Raw genomic sequence first — 20,519 nt, forward strand, 5'->3', positions numbered from 1 at the left:
AAAATAGAATTACGTACGAAGTTCGTTTAAAATTATAAAAATTCCCGGATCGTGAAGCTTTCCAATTTTATTCGCCATTTTTAAATCGTAAGTTGTCATTGTCTCTCGCCGATCATCTCATCTCATTATCTAGGTTAGTCTCAAATTCTAAACTTACAGAATAATGAAAATTTTAATTGTACATAATTTTTACTCGTAGATAGAATATCAATCATTAAACCTGAATTTAAAAAAATGTGTTAACCATTTGAAAATAAAAAAGCAAAATGGTCATTTAGAATTAGAATCGTTGGCCCCTAAAGGATTTTTGGCATTAATGCAATTTTTGGATCTGCTGCTTTCAAATTGTTCGTTTTGTTTTGAACTCCTTTAACCACTGGTTCACTGGTAAATTACGTGTACGTTTAATGGGCAAGATAAAAGGAGATATATAAATGATGTTTAGTAGAACAATTGACTGATTATAAAAAAATGAGGTTATAATATACAGATTAGTATTAATATAACGTTTAAACTGAATTAATTGATTTGGGAGCTAAGACTGTCTATAGACGGCGAAAACTACTTATATTGATAATATTTTTTCATATATATAACTCCATTATTATGTCGAATAAAATTCTACTCAACACGCAGTATGCCACGCCATAAATAACTGTTTCTATTTTAAATAACTAACATATCAATTTATAACACAATATTAATAAAATTATCTGCCAGTAGTGTACTTAGGTAACGCTTGCTTGCATAAAACAATAATATTAACTGCTACGTGAACCAGTGTTTCAATCTAAACGGCATTTGAACGATAATTTTACTACTAGGCATGCCATATAAGTGTTTCCGATATTGCTGTCACTTTAATAAGACTTATATAAGGTAAAGGATACGTGGCCTAAGGGCAAACCAATTGGCGACCAATACTTGTACATAGCGGATATTTTTGTTTAACCGAAACAATTTAGACTTTCCACAATTCGGTTGCCAAAGCTTAAGTTATTTTGTTTATACAAATTGCAAGCGGATAATGTTGTCTTTTATGAATGTACCGTTAAAAATGTTACAGTTTTGTTATTTGTATGTATGTCGTTACGCTAAAGCAAATAATTACGTTGGTTATGTTCACAACGCCATCTGTCGCAACCCTGTAAAAACAATCTGTAATATAAGAATATGTATGCATTTGTAAACTGCGAGAACCTTATTTATATTAAAATGTTTCATAAACTATTAGTGTATATTTTTAAATTCCCTTTTACGACATTATTATGTAATATTATAGAATAATTAGTAAATAATTTTGGTTATAACTCTAAATAATAGTATTTTGGGTTGCATCAAACCTGCATTTTAAAATTATATCTATTTATGTCAACTTTTCTTACAGTCCCGCCAAAGAATTTTAGAATTAGTATTTATTAATATTATATTATTTGAATGTTCTTCAAATCAGTTCGACGCAAAATATGTCAGATGTCATTAAAGCATTTTTTGTTTTGTTTTTTGTTAGAATAAGGCATGATTATTTTATGAAAAAAACACGAAAAACGAATTTAGTAAAAGATCGATTTCGATTCCATTTTAAAGAGCATCTACTAGTTGCATTATATACTTCGGAGTGAATTGCGATACATTTCCTGAAGATATACTCGCTTCCCAATGTTCCTTTCACCCCACACTTGATAAAGAACGATCACGAACTGAATTATCAGTTATTTATTCAAGAAATGATTGCCAAACATCAAATAGTGCACTAAATCTTGGAAAATGTTTAATAGGAAACAATCTAGGAGACTACACAATTATTATCATTATTAGAGGTCAAAAGGCGTTTCTGAACATTGAAGCGCATGAAATGTTTCTCAGAAGTTCAATAGCCGAAGATCATGTTATCTATTGAAAAACAGTTTATCTTGGAAATAGACAATATTAATGGCAAAGTCATTACCAAAGTTGCCAACAGGAAAGAACGTATTTAGGTTGGACTTGATTTATAAAAATAGGTTTAATTGCGCAAATTGCAAAACATCTTAATTTTTTTATCAGGGGACGCCACTGTGTTACTATTAATATTTAAACTGTAGGAAAGATTGGTTATAATTTTAGGGCATCTTATGGTTTTAGAAATATCACTATTTATTTGAGTAACTTCCTTTTTTTCGAAATATCCATTTAGTTTGGTTTATTTAACGTTTTTATTATTACATGTTTATATTAGGAATAGTCAGGAAATTGTTTCATCTGGATGAGGTTTAATAAATAAACACATGTCTTTCATATGAGTTTTATTCAACACATGTGTATTACCACCATTCTACACTGGCAAAAAATACATAAAATAATCTTAGTGATAGATTAGAAAAAATATTGAAAATATAAATAATTCTGATGTAGAAAATAAAACATTTATTAATGATAATGATATTTATGTCAAATCAGGTAAAGCCTTATTTCCTTTGATTATAGCAAAGGCACCTAGTAAGCTGACACTTTTTTAATTCATACTTATGCAGATTATGCTTTATTCAAAGCCTTAAGGCAAATGTAAAGCTGGTACGGATCTATGTTAGAATCAGTCGCAATTTATGAACACAGAATCTCGTAGTCCGGGAAAGCCAATTCTTGCCCGCCATATGGGATGTAAAGCACACCGTGACTGGGCTGAACTTTGCCAATAGTCAAACAACCATCGTGTACTGTTCTGCCAATGTAGAGAGCTTCACCGTCTTCGGACTGGCCTCCGGGTACAGCATTGGGAGGAATGTCACTGCCGCTATTGGCCAACCACTGTCCAGGGAAGTCGCAGAGAACCTTAAAAAATTAAAATAAACAGATTAAATTATAAATATATAAAGAATCAACAAAGGAGGATTGTTAATTTTGTGTTTCTACTTTTTACCATTAAAAACAGATTATAGCTAAGGCTACGTGTACAAAACAATAAACTTGACTAATTGATAAAAAATTATTTGTTAACACAAAATGTACAACGTGGAGCAAAAGTCCCGCTACCATTTTGATTGCCTACAACTTTGCTCAAAGAAAAGATAAGTACGTTTGGTTTTCATAAAAAGTTTATTTGGTTTTCATATTTTTTTTCGTTATGAATGAAAAATTATATCGGCTTTTAATGCATTTTTTATGACATCCTGCAACATCTGAGGCTGAATTTCTTCAATTCCATTACGAATATTGTCTTTAAAATGTTATATCGTTTGGGACTTATTCACATAAACTTTTGATTTTAAAAACCCTCATAAGAAAAAGTTTGGTGCTGTTAAATCTAGTTGGCCATACTAAATCGCCACTTCGCGAAATTAGTCTTCGGGAAAAACGTCATTCTATAATTGAACTGTTAAACGAGCTGTGTATGTTGTGGCTCCATCATGCTGACACCACATATCCTCTAGTCCTTGCTCTTCCATTTCAGGCACAAGAAAATTTCGAATCATGTCTTGGTACCGTTGGTCATGAGACTGAGAAGAAAATTACAGATTTTTTTTCTTTCTTCTATTTGAAATTTTGTGACGTCTATGTGACGGGTTATTTTTGTTTTATTAGATTTTTGTGTATATTTGTAAGGAAAGTTGTTATGTTATTATTTTTGTAGCCCTTAAGGTAAATATTTTTTTTAATGCAAAATCAAAATATGAATGTCTTTTTCCAGGATGTTAAAGTCCAACTAAAATTAATTACTTTCCAAAGGTTTCTGCTCTAGAGCAGAAACGGTTTTTAAAAATAAATAAAGAGAAACTTCAGGAAACCTCTTATGATTTTCTATATATAAAGTCTTCGAACAGGAAGGTTTATTATTTGAATTTCAGACCGACCAGATGATTATGGACCCAAATCTGGGATATCATTGTTGGGATATCATCATCATTGATCATGATTCAATTCCTAATCGTAATTTTAATAGTAACTCGTTCATTAAAATCTACATCGATAATTCTTTTATAATAGTAATATCGTATATTCACAGATTACAACTTTAGTTAACAATAACAAATTACCATTACAGCTACAAGTTAGATATTGGAATCAGTACTTGCTCATCCGACACTAGAATATTCAAAAAGAATTAGAAGTATAAATATCAATTTTTGTTTCAAAGAAAGTGAATTGAGAGGTTTGGAAACTAAAAATTGAAACATGCTTCTCTGCAAATGCCCGAAACTGATGAATCTACGCCTTCAACTTCATATTAATAAGAACTAGGCAATAGAACAACAAACACACTCAGTAATTTTGTTTGATGTAATTTGAAAATGTTCTATACAAATCCTAACTAGTATTTTAATAAAATGTTTTAAAAATATATGTATTTTTTATATTTTTCCCCGTAATAAACCAAATTTGCGCGCGCTCAAGTGGCTCAGATGAACAAAACTTGGTGACAACTTAATTCATGGAAGATCCTATACTAAGTCTGTCTATTTTATATTTGTTAATCAAAGTGACATTTAACGCCAACACTGCTTTGCCAATTATAGAGTAAAATACTATTGATATTTAATAGTCTCTATTAAACGATTAATTTAGTGTGTGAGTCATATATAAATCACCATATATACTTTGATCTAGAAAAAATGTAATAGATAAAACATGACCCAGCTATATTTAAGGAAACTATTTGTTTATGCACGTTATTTGTTTCAAATCTGCAAATTTGTTTTAAAATATTTTATTTATATGATAAGTCACTTTATAAAATGAATTGTTTCAAATGAAAATTATCTTTAATGAATAAATATTACAAATTTAATAACATATATTACCTCATATTCGGTAACAGGGTTTTCAGCGCCACCCCATGGGACGTAGGCTTGTCTATGACTTGGTACCAGTTTACCAGGCAACAAAGCGCCGTTGAAGTTAGCTCGAATAACATATGCTGATTCTCCGTTGTCTTCACCACCAGCAAAACCACTTGGTGGAACTTCTCCAGAGCTTGCTGCTACCCAACACTGAGCACCACAAGCTCCTCCAGGTCCAGATGCTGTTAATAAAATACAGTCATATAAGAAATTATGTATATATCATGACAATTCATACACTTTAATTGATGATATTATTGAAAACAGATTTTTATTTTAATCACTGCAGTAATTAAGTTACAAAAGTAATTATTAATTTTTCTCATCATATACAAACAATTTCATAAAATGTATGTTTTATATATTCTGAGAAATATGGTTGTTAAAAAAATTAGCCATTGTTATATAGTAAATAATATCTACAATGTGAAACTTTACATTTTTATTGTTTAGAATTTTTTAATAAACAAGCTCATTACTGCATATTAATAATATTTCAATGTAGCAAAAAAACAACTACTGGCAATAGGATTATATTAAAATTATGTATTTCTAAAGCCAATGATCAATTGTTAAACATTATTAACTCACTTGCTGGTTGAACAATCCAGTTTCCGGTTGCGCCCCATCCAGTGCAGATACCGATATATTCAATACGAACGTTTTCTCTGTCAGACCATGACAGGAAAGGAGTTACATCACCTTCACGGCCTACGGTAATGGTGCCGTTGCTCCACCTGATCCAGAAACCACGGAACTCGTCGGCGCTAAGGATGTTGGGAGTCGGAGTTTCCGCTACATCTGGTTTGGTTCTGTTCTTTCTGATGATCTGAAATACGAAAAATTCAATAAAAGAACTGAAAAACAACTCGTAAACGTAGCTTTTGTTTTATTATTTTTAGACCTCATAAACATTTTTAAAAGTCAAATATAGAATACTGTACCGTATTATTGGTTGCCTAGTCAGTATATGTATTTAAAATATATAATTTTGACTGATATTTGCCCAAAACACACTTATAAAAACATTTATTGTGGTTTCATCTCTTAGACACTGAAATTTTCACACTTGAACACTTAAAGTAATATTTTTATAACGTTTTCGGGTACTAGTAATGAGTTTTGGTGAAATATAATATAAATATTAATGCATTTTTAAGTTAAGACTTACGGATTTCGAATTTCCCCATCCACCAATGAATATCTCATACATTGGATCAACTTCAGCTGCCTCAGGTGACAGTGCAATATGAGCATCGTGTGGTGCTTTGATTCTAAATTGAACGCATCCTGACGAATTTGGGAAGAATGAGTATTCCAACTTGTCTTCAGTGAAAAGTTCTGTAAATCATAAAATTATGTTGTAAGCAATGCTAATATGTCACAGTAATACTCAGAAAATATTAATAATAAAAATAGAATTTATATTACAACGAATATGATTTTGTCTAAATTTCGTGTCAAAAATAAATTCTAATGTCAACGATAAACCATGACTAACTAGGATCCCTAAAAATATTCGTGATACATGGAAACAAATTGTTACAAAGACTACGAATACGTACTCAATTTAAAATCTTGATTCTTATTAATCGTAATAGCCTTTGAAATGATATGGATTGCGGCCTCGTTTATTTCCTAAGTAGATTCGCTCACGCAGACGTTAGAGCCTCGTTAGAGCAAATTTGTTGGTAAATCGGAATGGACTGTGCTTTACTGTCAACAATTATTAAATATGAGCGTAAGTTGGAAATGGCATGCCAGAAAGTGTCATAATCATAAAGAATATAATATTGTTTGTTTGATTTATTGTTCTGTTTTTTGGGCGAAAATAAAATAATCATTGATTCTTGAAATAATTGGTTTTGATTGAAACAAACAAACAACATTAAAAATTGTGTTTAAATGCCAAGAGAGTTAATTTGAATGAATGAGATAAATATTTAAGAGTTATTAGCATTTTTACTTATACATCTTTTAATAGTACTTCCAAAAAAAACTAATAATTATAGAGCGAAAGTTTATTGAACTGAAATTGATCTGGAACAGAATAATGCATAATAATCTATTTTTATAATGACTTCATTTCAAGTCGAAAAATTGTGAAGGAAGAATAGTAATAAAGAAAAGGGTTATCTTAAAATGCAAAGTTAAATAAGTATTGATAAATTCTGTTTCGATAAACAATATTTAACCTTTGATTCAATTAATAATAATAGCAATATTACTAAACTGGTCTACATTGGATTTCATCAACATGATAATATTTATATTATACTAGGAACTAGTGTTGGGAACAATCGACTGTTCAATCGACTACTTTTTACTATCGACTATTTCAGTCACTATTTTTGGTTCGACTGTTTTTACTAGTAACTGTTTTCAGCCGCTATTTTCGATCCGACTGATTTTATTACTATTTATTCGACTGTTTCAGTCGTTTACTTTTAGTTACTATTTTCGGTTCTACTAGTTCATTCGACTGATTTTTAACGTTCTGTTCTACCGTCCTAGCCGCGACCTTGAAAGCAATGCGCCGTGTAATGTAAATTTATGCTTATATAAATTTATATGTAATAATATATGTGGTTTTATGTTTTTTTTTGTAGTTTGCTTGTGAATAACTATATATTGTAAATTAATATAGCAGCATTTTGGAACGCTAGTTTTCGAGGGCAAAAAAATTAAATTGTAAATCATAAATAGTAAGATACTTTTGACTGGCACAATAGGTAATACTTTTTTGATAAACTTCCACGATTTTTGTCTAAGCCTCTTGTTTGTCGAAACTTTTTTCCTAAAATCTTGAAAACTAAAATTAGGTTTCAAAAATTTCAGAAATTGCATAGATCCAAAAGATTTGAAGAATTTTTTACAGTAGCAGTTGATAAATTTCATTTAAAAATATTAACAATAAAGAGGTGAACAAAGTATATTAAATATTTGCAATACATTTTCTGATAGGAAAATTCTACTTTAATATTCAACAATTTATTTTGTTGCCTATTAAGAAGAGCACCACAGTTTTATTTGTTAACGAATGGACTATCTTAACAGAATGTGTTCAACTTTTAAAGCCCAAGTTTAAGTTGTATTGTACTATTTGTATTTATTATGCTATGTTATTTAAAAATAGCAATAAATATATTAAAACACGATAAAACATTTGTGGTGTTATTATTCCATTCCTTTTTACACATCCACAGAACATTCAGTATAAAAGTAATCCTACTTCCTTTAAAATTATAGAAAAATAATAGAAATTAGTAATTTTGTTTTTTCACGTGAATGAATATATATATATATATATATATATATATATATATACACACATCTCTGTCTCGCTTATACTACTATTGGAGAATATAAAAATATTTAAAATTAACTCTCTCTGCTCCAAGCATTTATCTCCGTCCTTTCCTTTCTCACATTTTATACAGACAAGAATTCATACATCTTCGTCTAACATTACGAATGGAAAAAACAGTCGAACCGTGCATTTGACTGAAAATAGTAATTACTATTTTCAGTCGCTATTTTTTTACTATCGACTGTTTCGACTGTTTTCAGTCGATAGTTCCTAACGTTACTAGGAACTATTTAAAATACAGTACAACAGGCTATTTCTGTTTATTATAACCGGTTTATAACAATTATGCTTTGTCAAAGCAGACGGCACAGGCTACTTGATCAAAACGTGTAATTTATAATTTATTGAATATTTTCAACATTTTGAAAAACTCTGAGTTATTATTTTAATAAAGCAAATTACAGAGGGTGTGTGTAGAGAAAAAAAGGCATTCCATCATATTTCAACTGAACTCCATAATAATGTATAGAATATCATTAAAAAAACTGGCAAATTGACAATGACTCATCTCTAAAATCCAACATTTCAAAATGTAGAAAAGTTTGTGTTACTCTTTACAATATTTTTTAACAATTTTATTTTATCTCTACTAGACCTGCGATAAGCTGGGCTTCAAATCTTAGCACTAACCCTATTAACTGACAAGTGACCAACCTAGAGTACATCCAATTATCAGCCTGATAACATATTCCGAGATAATTATCGACAAAAAATAATATTTTCGACAGGGCAACGCCTTCATACGATTTACTAATTATTTATTAAGAAGAATTTATTAAAAATCTATTAGTCGTTTGATAAAATAATATTCAACTTAATACTCAAAGCGTGACACCAAAACAAGCATAACCATTAAGATACGATAATTAGAATAAATCATTTCTGTAAAAAAAAACAAAAAACGGTTATCTATAGAGCTCTAAAACGTTCTTGGGTAGCAACGAACATTAAGAGACTTATTTATCAGACTGCGGATATTGTTAGAAGCCAATTCTGCAGCTACGTATCAGAAACTGGGTCAGAACGGTTCTCTATCTTTTTATCTTTATCCAGATCGGCTACACGAATGAACTTTAGAATTTTAAGTTCGATTGCATAACATAAATAGTTGTAGTTTCATATTACCACTATCACTGAAATGTATAAAAACCTCTAAATGCAATTATTACGTATGCAGAAACTAAAATTTACCTTGGTAAACAATTTTATATAAACAAAAAATAATTATGTTACACCAACATCATTAGCTGTAGATGCATTTAAAAATAAACATTTAAAACAAAATAATTTTCAATTATTAATAAAATAGTTATCTAAAAATTGTTATTGATATTGTTAGGCTGACATTTTGATCAGCGATATCTATTGGTCATAATGCGAAGTATCGATGTCTTAAACCACCTAACCTAACTGTCATACTTCAAGGTTTTGACATTTAACCCAAAATAACAATATACGTTTACATGCGATAAGAAAGTGCGAATTTGTGTCAAATTACCGTTTGCAATCGTTTTAATGGTTTGACGACAATTATCCAAATGTTTGTATAGTACGTCTTATGTCCATCTATTTAGTATTCTAGCCTGACTAATTACCGCTATTGTGGGTTCCTTATGCTGCACATAAATATACAAAACCGTCCGGATATAGTCCATAAATCAAAATTAAATTGACGAAACAATCATAACCTAAAAGTCGCTAATGAATGACAGCTGTTGAATGTAGCGATATAAAAACATCTGCTAATTATACCAAAACAACTGTTATTTTACCTAAACTGCCTAAAATATAGCGTTGCATGATTAGACACCATTATATATTTTTTATTCGTCTATAATATATTAGGATGTGTAGATAATGTTACGTTTGATTACCAAATATGTAAAGTAAATATTGATACTGCTTCATAAAAACAATCATAAAAATCACCCTATATAAGGTACAGCAAATTGCTACAAACCCAAAAATATTAAACTAAAAATGTTTACACGATTTGTTAGTGAAAATTTATAAAAAGTACTTTAAAAGTTTATAAAAGATCAAAACCGACTTTTAAATATAATGTTTTTATTTAAGCAACAATTAATTACAATTTTATACATATTTAGATTCAAATTTTATGACTTAAGCTCGAAATTAACCGTAGTATGATCCGTTTAAAGTTCAATCACTCTATAAAAAGCCATACAGAACAAAATTTTACAGTGCAAAAACAACGTAAAAGTATTTTATACCTACATAGTTTTCAAGGCGGATTTTATACCGTTATTAATGCTATACATTTTACACTCTACGCTAATTTATACCCCCTCCCCAAGTCGATTAAAAAAAACACTAAAATCCATTTCCAAACATTTTATTATAAGAATATCTGTGATGAAATAATGGTTCAAAATTACAGATTGATAAAAATAGAGTAGGCTTGAGAATCGGCTAGTCGGTCAAACTCGGTATTGGTCGTCAATTCGTTTATTTTCCATTTAAAAACATTATTTCTCTAATAAATGTTTCAAATATACTTCGTGATATAATATGAGTATATTTTTCAATGACAGCATAGTCTATTTTTGTGTTAAAATAATTTAAATAAATGATGCTAGTTAATTTAATATTCCAATCAAGCAAAATCAAATAATTTTATGGAATTGTTTGTTAGTCGGTTTGGAATTTTCTTACGGTTTTTTTTATGTTGTTATAGCAGCGTCGGTTCGATTTTTTCAAACAGGTTATGACATTCTTTGTAAAATTCAAAATGAGCCTTCATTTTGAATTAAATATTTTATTTTATTTTTAATATATGAACAAGATATGATCATGGGGTTTTTGATTAATACTAGTATTATTAATGGATGATTTTTTTAAATGAAACTGATGATACCTGTCTGGGTTTTTAATATTTCCTTCGTTACTCTATTTCTAATACCAAAGCTGATGCATTTTATCAAGAAATGTATGTATTATTGCCTATGTTTTAAGACATCCTCTAACAAAGATCTTTTCAGGTTTAATAAAAAAAATTGTCGAATTTTATCTAATATATGCAAAAACCTTTTATATACGTTACGCCGATAAAATAATCTTTTTGTTTTTACCAACATAACATGAAGTACATAATTTGAACCAAAATAACTAGTTTATTAACAGTCATGCTACATTTTATTTATATTCATACATGCGATTCTACCATTTATCAAACTTGAAATTTTGGGTAAAAGAAAAGCTATTAAAATAGGCCATTTCTACAACTCCAGAAATTATATAACAACTTATGGATTTGGGTTAAATTAAAAATGTTTGAAATGTCTATAATATAATTAATAATAAATTCAGAAAAGAGTAGTTTAAAAAAATCCACAGAACTTGTTATTCTACTCATCCTTTACACATCAAACCTATCAAAAGAGGATTTTTTAATAAATCAGATTTAGATTAATAGGTAATATGTTCAATCAAATATTTGTTTAAATCCTAGACAATGGATTCAGCCATTTTTATTAGTTTTGTCAAAATAAAAGCATAAAACGAATGCAATTTAATAATATATTGGAAAAGAAGCACGTTTGAAATCGTAATGTGCAAGTTTTATTTTATTTTTCTGTGTCACACGAACACTGTGACGTTTTTCCGTTGCTTTTCAAAACACGCGAGACAAATTTTGATCAAGAAGTATTAAGAAGGTTCAGTCAATATTCAAGAATGTTTAATGGTGCTAGAATACTTTGTTTTTTTTTGTAAACCTCACGCGATTGTATTAGAAACAGTAATAAAATTATTTTATTACCCTATATGGGGTTATGTTAATATATAATTTGTAAACATTACCTAACGTTAATTTTGTTTCAAGCTGTGATATATTTCTCCGTCTCTCTCTTAAGTTTTTTTGTTTGTCTGGTTTGGATATATGGATTAAGTTCTTCTTCGTGCCTGTTTACTAGATTTTCGCAAGAAGCTTTTTCATATTCATAATATAAATATCAATTAATTCGTTTTTAATTTTAATAATTTCAATTAATTTGATACCTGGTTTGTTGCTGTCTAAGAACTAGTAGTAATTGATAAGGTTCTGGAGACATATCATTGTATTAGAGGTAATTGTAGAAGTTATTAAGATTTTTCTATAAATTTTGTTGGGATCAAGAGTGAAAATAAATCATTCAATTTCTCAAGAAATTGTATAACAACTTATGGATTTGGGTTAAAGTAAATATATTTGAATTCTGAAGTTTAAGAAAATCCACAGAACTTCTTATTCTACTCATCCTTTACACATCAAACCCTATCAAATTATAGGAATTTATAATAAATCAGATTTAGATTAATTGATAATATTAGAAAAAAAGTGTTGTCTCCATGGATATTAAAATAAATGTTATGCAAAAAATATTAATTTAAAAATAATTATAAGAAATTCCACAAAAGCGATAATAATACATATTTATCTAAAAAAAGTCGATAGTCAAACCTAATTCACCATACTTGTGTTTAGATACGATAAGATAAAAGAACATTTATTTATCAGTACAACGAAGGATCATATATAATTCAAAATTATTTTCAATTTTATTCAATGAGAATGAACATAAATATTATTGAAAATTATTTTAATGATCATCATGAAGACATCCGGTCTTACCCAGCCTGGATACTGGCGTGATTGTCAGACATTCTTGCCTAGGACAATCACAAACATAAATTTACGACCATGCCCTAGTAGGATTCGAATCTGCGACTATCGCAACAGTAAGTGGACTGTCCTGTCGCCTTTACCACTGCGCCAACCAAGCTGGCGAAATTTACTTTAATGGTTTTAGTATGTATGAAACGAACTGTGATCAAAATATATCTGAATTTGCATCTATTTTTGCGGGAAGGTTTTTGAAGGAACTTTTTTATTTCAATTTTAAGAGACATGCGGCTGAAGGTCATCGAGTACTGTACGAATCGTGTGGGAACCATGCTCCATCGACTTCAACATGTGAATGCTGGTTTCGGCGTTTTGAAAATGACTTCAAAGACAAACAACGTCGTGGGCGGTCAAAAAAACGTGAAAACGAGGGTTTGATTAAACTATTACTGCATGTAAAATTCTTGTTAGTATCTTTTATTCCTTCTTTCAATATGACAAAGCTCTCATGTTGCCCATGTTTGCAAAACCGGCGATGAAAACAATAAAACGGGAAGTGCTACTCCACCCGCTGTATTCTCCAGACCTTGCTCCTTCTGATGGTTACTTGTACCAGCAGATAAGTCGCGATAGGTCTGAGTAGCGCTTGATTTCTTATGTAGATACCGAAAAATGGGTCCATTCGTGGACGGCCTCAAAAAGTAGCGGCTATCGATGGACAATACTTTGAATAAAATACATTGTACCGATTTTTCCTAACAAACTTTCAAATTTAGTTTAAAAGAATAATTTATGGGCTCAATAAAAAAAAGAAATTCGAAAATTTGCAAATGATTAGTTACAAAATTGTCGAAGTAATTTCTTTCAAGTTTATTTTTCATTTCGAATGTTAATATCGTACCATCAACAAAACTTGTCTGTGGACCGTTTTAGCTCGGTCAATATTCGTATTCCTATATCATGTGTTGCTCTTTGATCAAAATCAAACTGTCGAAGAAGACGTTATTAATAGACTTCTATTTACATTCCATACAGCCGATTACTCAAACTAGGCGAGCTTATTGTGTTTATATTAGCGTTGGGAACTATCGACTGAAAACAATCGAAACAGTCGATAGTCGCAAAACAGTCGAAACTAACTATCGACTGAAAATAGTAATTACTATTTTCTATCAGTATTCAAAACATTCATTAGAAAATTCATCAATCATTTCATTAAAAACAAAATTTTATCTGATATATTAGGAATTTCAAATAACTACTAATGTTTGACTAATTGATGTTTCTTTATTTTGCTAATGATAATATAAAACATATTATTTATTTAACAAGGATAGTTAAAATAATATCCATTTGATAAAGCACGAAACTTAACTTCATGCTAATTTAAATAACTGACAATATAAAATTACATCTACTTTTATTGTATTTTGGATTGCATAACCAGATTTATCCAAATCAATCCTGCTGATCAGATCAGACAGATGAGTCACCAGCTGATGGCCATCCCAAAATATATCCGGTTTTACCTAGCCTATTTACTGGAATGCTTGGGATGGCTGTTTCCTTCCTAGCTGTCGAATTTTACTTTACTGTAGCTGTAGCTAACAATACAATGAGTATACATATAGAATACATGAACAACAAGAACTGAACATAAAAAAGTAAATATGCTCTCTAATGTAAATAAATATACTTATATATTACTTGGATATATAATTGTTTAGGTGGTTTAAATATAGTTATTTAAATATATAAAAAATAAATAAATATATATATATATATATATATATATATATATATATATATATATATATATATATATATATAATATAACTAGTAAATATAATACAACTCAAACCTGCAAAGTGTAGTTTAAGGCCTTCGATAACTTGAATTCATTGTTCATTGAAGTCCTTTCATCATTCTATTTACAAAGTTGTTATATATCAAAGCTAAAATAAACTAAAAGTTGATGCGGCAACATTGCGACGTTTTGACGTCATAAATTCTTCATTAAGGATTCATCTTATAAGGATTAATATACTGACTGATATGATTAATATACGTATATAAAATACTTTCGACACGTGGTTTAAAGTATCTATCGAAAATAACGACAATATTTTTTCTAACGCCAAATAAAATAGAGCCTGCATTTTTATTCAGTCACGCGACAAGACCGTTTATCCTGCGGCAAAGGATTCGTGTTAAAATTCGTATTGTTTTTGTGAAGAATAGCAGGACCGCGAGGCTTCGAAAAAATTATTTTGAGCCCTATAAATAGGACATACTTTATGTATTAACATTAGGATAGGTTCACCTTTAATAAATGCGAAAAGAAAAAAAATGTCGACCGAACAAATCGAATTATTATGAATAAAAATACGATTCTGTTCATATGGCTATTTAAAGGGTTTAAAAAGTTTTCCGTATTGTTACTCTACCTATTTGGAGACACTTGGAATAACCGAAATATAATATGAGTTTAAGCAACACCTAAAAGCAAAAAAAATGAATCCAGAGCTCGGAAAATGTCTCCAGTCCAATAAAATAGCCAATGCACGATTTAAGACCAATTCCAGTTTGCAAATTCCTCGTTTTAAATTCGAAGCGTATTTTCCCCTCATTTTATCCTAGTTAAAAAGCGATATAATGATGCACCAGAACTATTGACTTATGACGTTTGTCGATTATAACATCTAATTATCATCATTAATGTTTTGAGGAATTTTGCAGACATTTGGCAACATGGCCGGCTAATACCAACCTTAACCGAATTCTATGAGCTAATTCTGTTACAGATTTAAAACAAATTTCACATTTTACGATTCGCAAGTTGCACACATTATGACATGAATTCCGTTTCGTCATTTCGTCAAAAGAAGTATTATAGAGACTGAATTTGGTTTAAATTAATGATTATTCGTGTATTATCTATTAAATGTCAATGTATTTCGAAAAGTTTCAACTAAAAAAAATTAGTCAACAATATCGAGAATCCAAAAAAATGTGGGCTTCTATTTTAAAACTCCAGTACATAATCGTATACCCGACCGCTTTCCAATAACAAAACGAATTGGGTTTATTTTATTTTTAAATCTAAGGACTGTAAATGACATATAATGAATTATGATGGAATATAATTATATGAAATCATGCTGCATTACATTTTGGCAACTAAACTCACGTTCTCTTGCTATATGCAATTTTGTTCACGTATGAACAAAACTATTTTCCTTAATACAATTTAAAAATTGTATTCTAACCTAAAAAACATTATTTATGTCAAAATCCATCTAAAATCATTAAGAACTATTACGGTGAGCATATTTCATTGATAAACAAATGTGAAAACGTATCTATTTAATTATATATTAAACGTTTTAATTGGTAATATCAAAAAACAAATTCAATTTCAGCAAAACATTCGGCGCTATCTATTAAAATTGATAAGTTTGAATCGATTAAAAAAACAGTCGTTATATAAGCAGAAGCCCTTCTATCACTACAAACGTTTGTATAACCTTCAGGCGTGATAAAAAACGATAACCCTTGTTACGTTTAATTTGAAATACTGTCTTGTCAAATAGATGACAACAATATTACAAACAAATATTTCAAAACTAATGTTAGTTCTTACAATAAATTAATTTCCTGTGAAGCAATAAGATGGGGCAATACATTCAATAATTCATAAAATATTTTATTAACTTAAACAACAAGAATTATGAAAACCGCAAAATCTCATCTGACAATATTTGTTCTTGTGTATCTATCTGATTTAATTTTACGGAACTCTATAAACTAGTTTTTCGTACTTCTCTGTCATTTCGTGGTAAAACTCTTTAGTTCCTAATTGTTATTGTCATGACTAAAAGGCTTAATGTCAAATACAAATCGTGCAATATTAACTCCTAATAAACTGACGACATGCAAAGTTTCAATTAATTAAAAGGATTTGTGTGTAAAATGAGGAATATCTAAAAATGGAATTGGCAATATCCGTTATTAATTCTGCGTTTCTGGGCTAGATTGGAAACTCTAAATTAATATCGAATTCGAATTTTGTAATAATGTGATTATTTCTAATAATAGTGAATAATTATCTAATATAAAATGGAACGTTACTTTGGCATGATGCTCGTAAATTTATATATAAACGGTAAATTATCGGTATAAGATTGAATATAATTATTTCATATTTAAATCCTTAATTGACAGTGACAGTCATTTCCGTTTAAATTTGATAGAAGCCTGATATAACCATAGGATATTTTCGCTTAATAGGTAACATGCATAGCAAAATTATTATAAGACAACTGTGTACTGAATCAATTTCCTTTTTAAACTTGCTGGTAAACGGATATCGTTCGAATATAACAATAGAGTAACAATTAAAAATACTACTAGTGAAATAAAGGTTATGATCAACACAAATGCGTCAAAAGTTCAGTTAAACTATAGCATTATTGTTACTGTTTTCCATTAAAAAAAGATCGATATTCAAAATTAAATGAAAAGTTAAATTAATTGGATTTAAAATATCTTTAGATTGTATTCATCGGTTTTTAGATGGTTATATTTATGACTGGATACTGGCTGGACGATATTCCAATTTCCTTATATAAGCGAACCACACCTAGTCCATAAGAATACAATATCGATTAGTAGATAGATCGCCAAATAGCGTCAGATAGTCTGGAAAACATAATTTTGACAAGAAAACAAACTACTATAATGTAATCCACGTGCTTATCTTGTTTTTTTGAAATATTTTTAGAGTGGTTATAAAAATATTGGAATTTGTCTATCGATTATTAATAAATAAAAAACAATTTAACTGCTATAAGTACAAACAAAAATTAAAGTAAGTAATACCCAACGGACAAGTCAAAGGAAAATCTATATTAATAATAATAAACAAACCAGATATAAAAACAATTAAAAATAAATTTTCATCGCCCACAAGTTATTACCATTTTAAACATTTTCCTTAGCTCGAATTTAGTTCAAGGTTAATTTTCTAATATACTCTATGATGGTAGACGGGATACATCCTATCTAAACTGTTATTTGAATTAGTGAGGCTTTGTTTATATCCTGATTTTTAAAAATAGATCCAAAACAAACAAACGTTGTAATTACGAAAATATTTACTACATAACAATAGTTTTTGAGCTATTTGAAAAGTGATTGTTTTAGTGAATAAATATGTTTATAATAAATCTAATAAAAATTAAGTTTTCATTAATTGAAAATATCTAGTTCAAACAGCTCTAAAATGGTTCTCTGACTCGGAAATGTCGTGACTAAGGCCTTTAATGTAGAATGGTAATCGTGAAATCTCGACTTTAATAAAGTAACGGCATGCAAAGCTTCATTAATTGCTTTGGAAATAGGAAGTGTCAGATCCGCACTAGTGAGTGAAAATGTAACCCTAATAAAAATATATTTATGACTACTAACTCAAATTTATATTCATGTTTAAAATTTTTATATATTCAGTTATTTAACTCCAATACGTACAATAATGGAATTTAGATTAATGTACGAAATTTGTTACATATGGCATAAGAAAAATTACAATGACTCCAAAATAAATATATGTTTCAACATATGTATTACTGTCGAGGTATTGTATACACAAAAAGATAAAAAATTAACAAAAATTGAGCGAAATGTTTAAAATCACTAAAAAACATTTGAGAAAATAATGCACCAGCAAGTGAAAGTCCGGACCTGTCGTCCAGCAATCCTACACGTTATGTAGTGTTTAAATATAGCACCTTATGTCATTTGGGAACATAACAGAACCATTTTTGGTCCAATGAATTCTAATTAAGGTCGTATAACTATATACGAGTCAATACGAAAACCGAAATGAAACCGGGAATACAAAACAATATCAAACAACAAAACTAATAGAAAACGATTGTGTAAACAACATTCTACTCCATCGTACTCAATATATTAAAAGCAAATTGAAATTGACAGCCTTTTCCTCAATTTATATAACCAGACGCAACAACTTATAAAAATAAATTTGAACTAACCATTTTCCAATAACATTTAGTAACCGCAAAACATATTACATTTCCTTGGTCTCACTTATACTTTGAAACTATTGAGTAACGATTTCTTTAAAGCGAATAAAAATAACTTCTGTATAAAAGAGCGTTTTCTGTAATAATAATATAAATATATAATAAGTTTTCTTAGAATTAAATGCGTTAAATGTATAAATATAACATTAAATAACAATTAACAAATAACGTAAGAAAAATGAATAATAGTAATCGAAATGACAATTCTTTGCATAACTTCCAACTCAAAGCCAACTTCAAACTATAAGATATTCTGGGATGACATATGAGTTTAAGTGTATACACAGCTCTATAATAATTTTTGATATTGAAACCTACTTAATTATAAAATAAACATGCAGTTAGTACCCAACTTTGAAATACGAATATGACTTACTAAATTTAATGACATGTTGTACTTACCGATGTTACTCATTTTGAAGTTTAATTGTACACCAAAATACGCGTAACCAAACCACTCGATTTGAGATCGTTTTCACTACTGGTAGACGTGGAAGCCGGTTGTATGAGTTTTGTCACAGTTGCGCCGAAGCGGTCAACAATTGGTCATTCAAGTCGAGAGTAGGGATAATTGTTGAACGTAAAAAATATTTGTTTATCGAATTTTTAAGAATGTTCAAGGAAAAAATAGTGCTCAGGGTTTAATTAATACAATGTTACACATGCCGATATGTTTATACATGAATACGTAAAATATTACAAGCTTTTCTAAAATTAATCATTGGGTATTTGACCTGTTTACCACCAATCTGTTTCTCGAAGATTCTTCTAATGGTTAGCAATCGATGGCAATAAACTATGATGTCATTTATAAGTTCTTTTTATTATGACATCATAATTAAAATTCGGAATGGTATCGCATAATGCGCTTTAAACTTGACATAAAAACAATTTCGTAGTTTTATTTTATTCATTTGTCTCACGCGGCTATCTATGAATCTTCCATTGTATAAAAAATATAGACCAAGTTACTCTCTCGAAGGTTCCATAAAAGCTCGTCACTTAAATGTTAATAAACCATGATGTCATGTAGAAGCTTTTTTATTTAAATGAATCATACGTCATATATGATTAAGAACTCGGAAATATCATAAGACTGTTCTTAACTGGCATTGAAAAACAATTCGTATTCAAACATTAACAACATTACTAATAATATCAATTTCTCAAAAGAAAATTGTCGTGTGGGACGAGATATAATAAAGCTCATTTATGAAGAAATCAGTTTCTAGATTTTGTCATTGTTGTACTAATAATCACATGACGATAGAAATAACAGATGACTAATAGCAATTGCGTATAAAAACTTAGCACAAAGTAATAATCCATTAACAGCAATCGTAGCTTGCATGTTAAAACTATGTAATTCTAAAGTAAATATAAATTTGTTGGGATATGTTATCGAATTATTTAAAAACAATTAAGAATTATTGGACTTGTTATGAAAACTGACCGAAGTAAACAAGATAATACCAAATAAAACACAAAAAATATCTTGTCAATCTAAGAGAAAAATTATTTGAGGTAATCATGGAAGATAGGATTTACAATTAAATATGATATTTTTAAACATCTAGGCACATTTACTAAATGAAAATGAA

At 29.1% G+C, this 20,519-nt stretch overlaps 1 protein-coding gene across 1 annotated transcript; it reads right to left on the reverse strand.

The window, feature by feature from the left end:
- Positions 1 to 2,270: 2,270 nt before the first annotated feature.
- Positions 2,271 to 19,473, reverse strand: LOC143198744 (uncharacterized). The gene is made up of 5 exons (XM_076408154.1): positions 19,321 to 19,473; positions 5,989 to 6,158; positions 5,409 to 5,646; positions 4,779 to 4,999; positions 2,271 to 2,811 (listed from the first exon to the last, which is right to left on the reverse strand). The coding sequence occupies exons 1-5, from the start codon at positions 19,331 to 19,333 to the stop codon at positions 2,584 to 2,586; spliced, it is 870 nt and encodes a 289-aa protein (XP_076264269.1). The 5' UTR covers positions 19,334 to 19,473; the 3' UTR covers positions 2,271 to 2,583.
- Positions 19,474 to 20,519: the final 1,046 nt, after the last annotated feature.

The sequence above is a fragment of the Rhynchophorus ferrugineus genome, unplaced genomic scaffold (genome assembly GCF_030347505.1).
Source record: "Rhynchophorus ferrugineus isolate W39M unplaced genomic scaffold, kcgeb_rfMv2 rfM6, whole genome shotgun sequence".
NCBI lineage: Eukaryota > Metazoa > Arthropoda > Insecta > Coleoptera > Curculionidae > Rhynchophorus > Rhynchophorus ferrugineus.

Coding starts and splice junctions, on each gene's coding strand:
- LOC143198744 (XM_076408154.1), bottom strand. Junction 5,647..5,988: donor GATGGGGAAATTCGAAATCC/GTAAGTCTTAAC, acceptor TTCGTATTTCAG/ATCATCAGAAAGAACAGAAC. Junction 5,000..5,408: donor CTGGATTGTTCAACCAGCAA/GTGAGTTAATAA, acceptor TTTTATTAACAG/CATCTGGACCTGGAGGAGCT.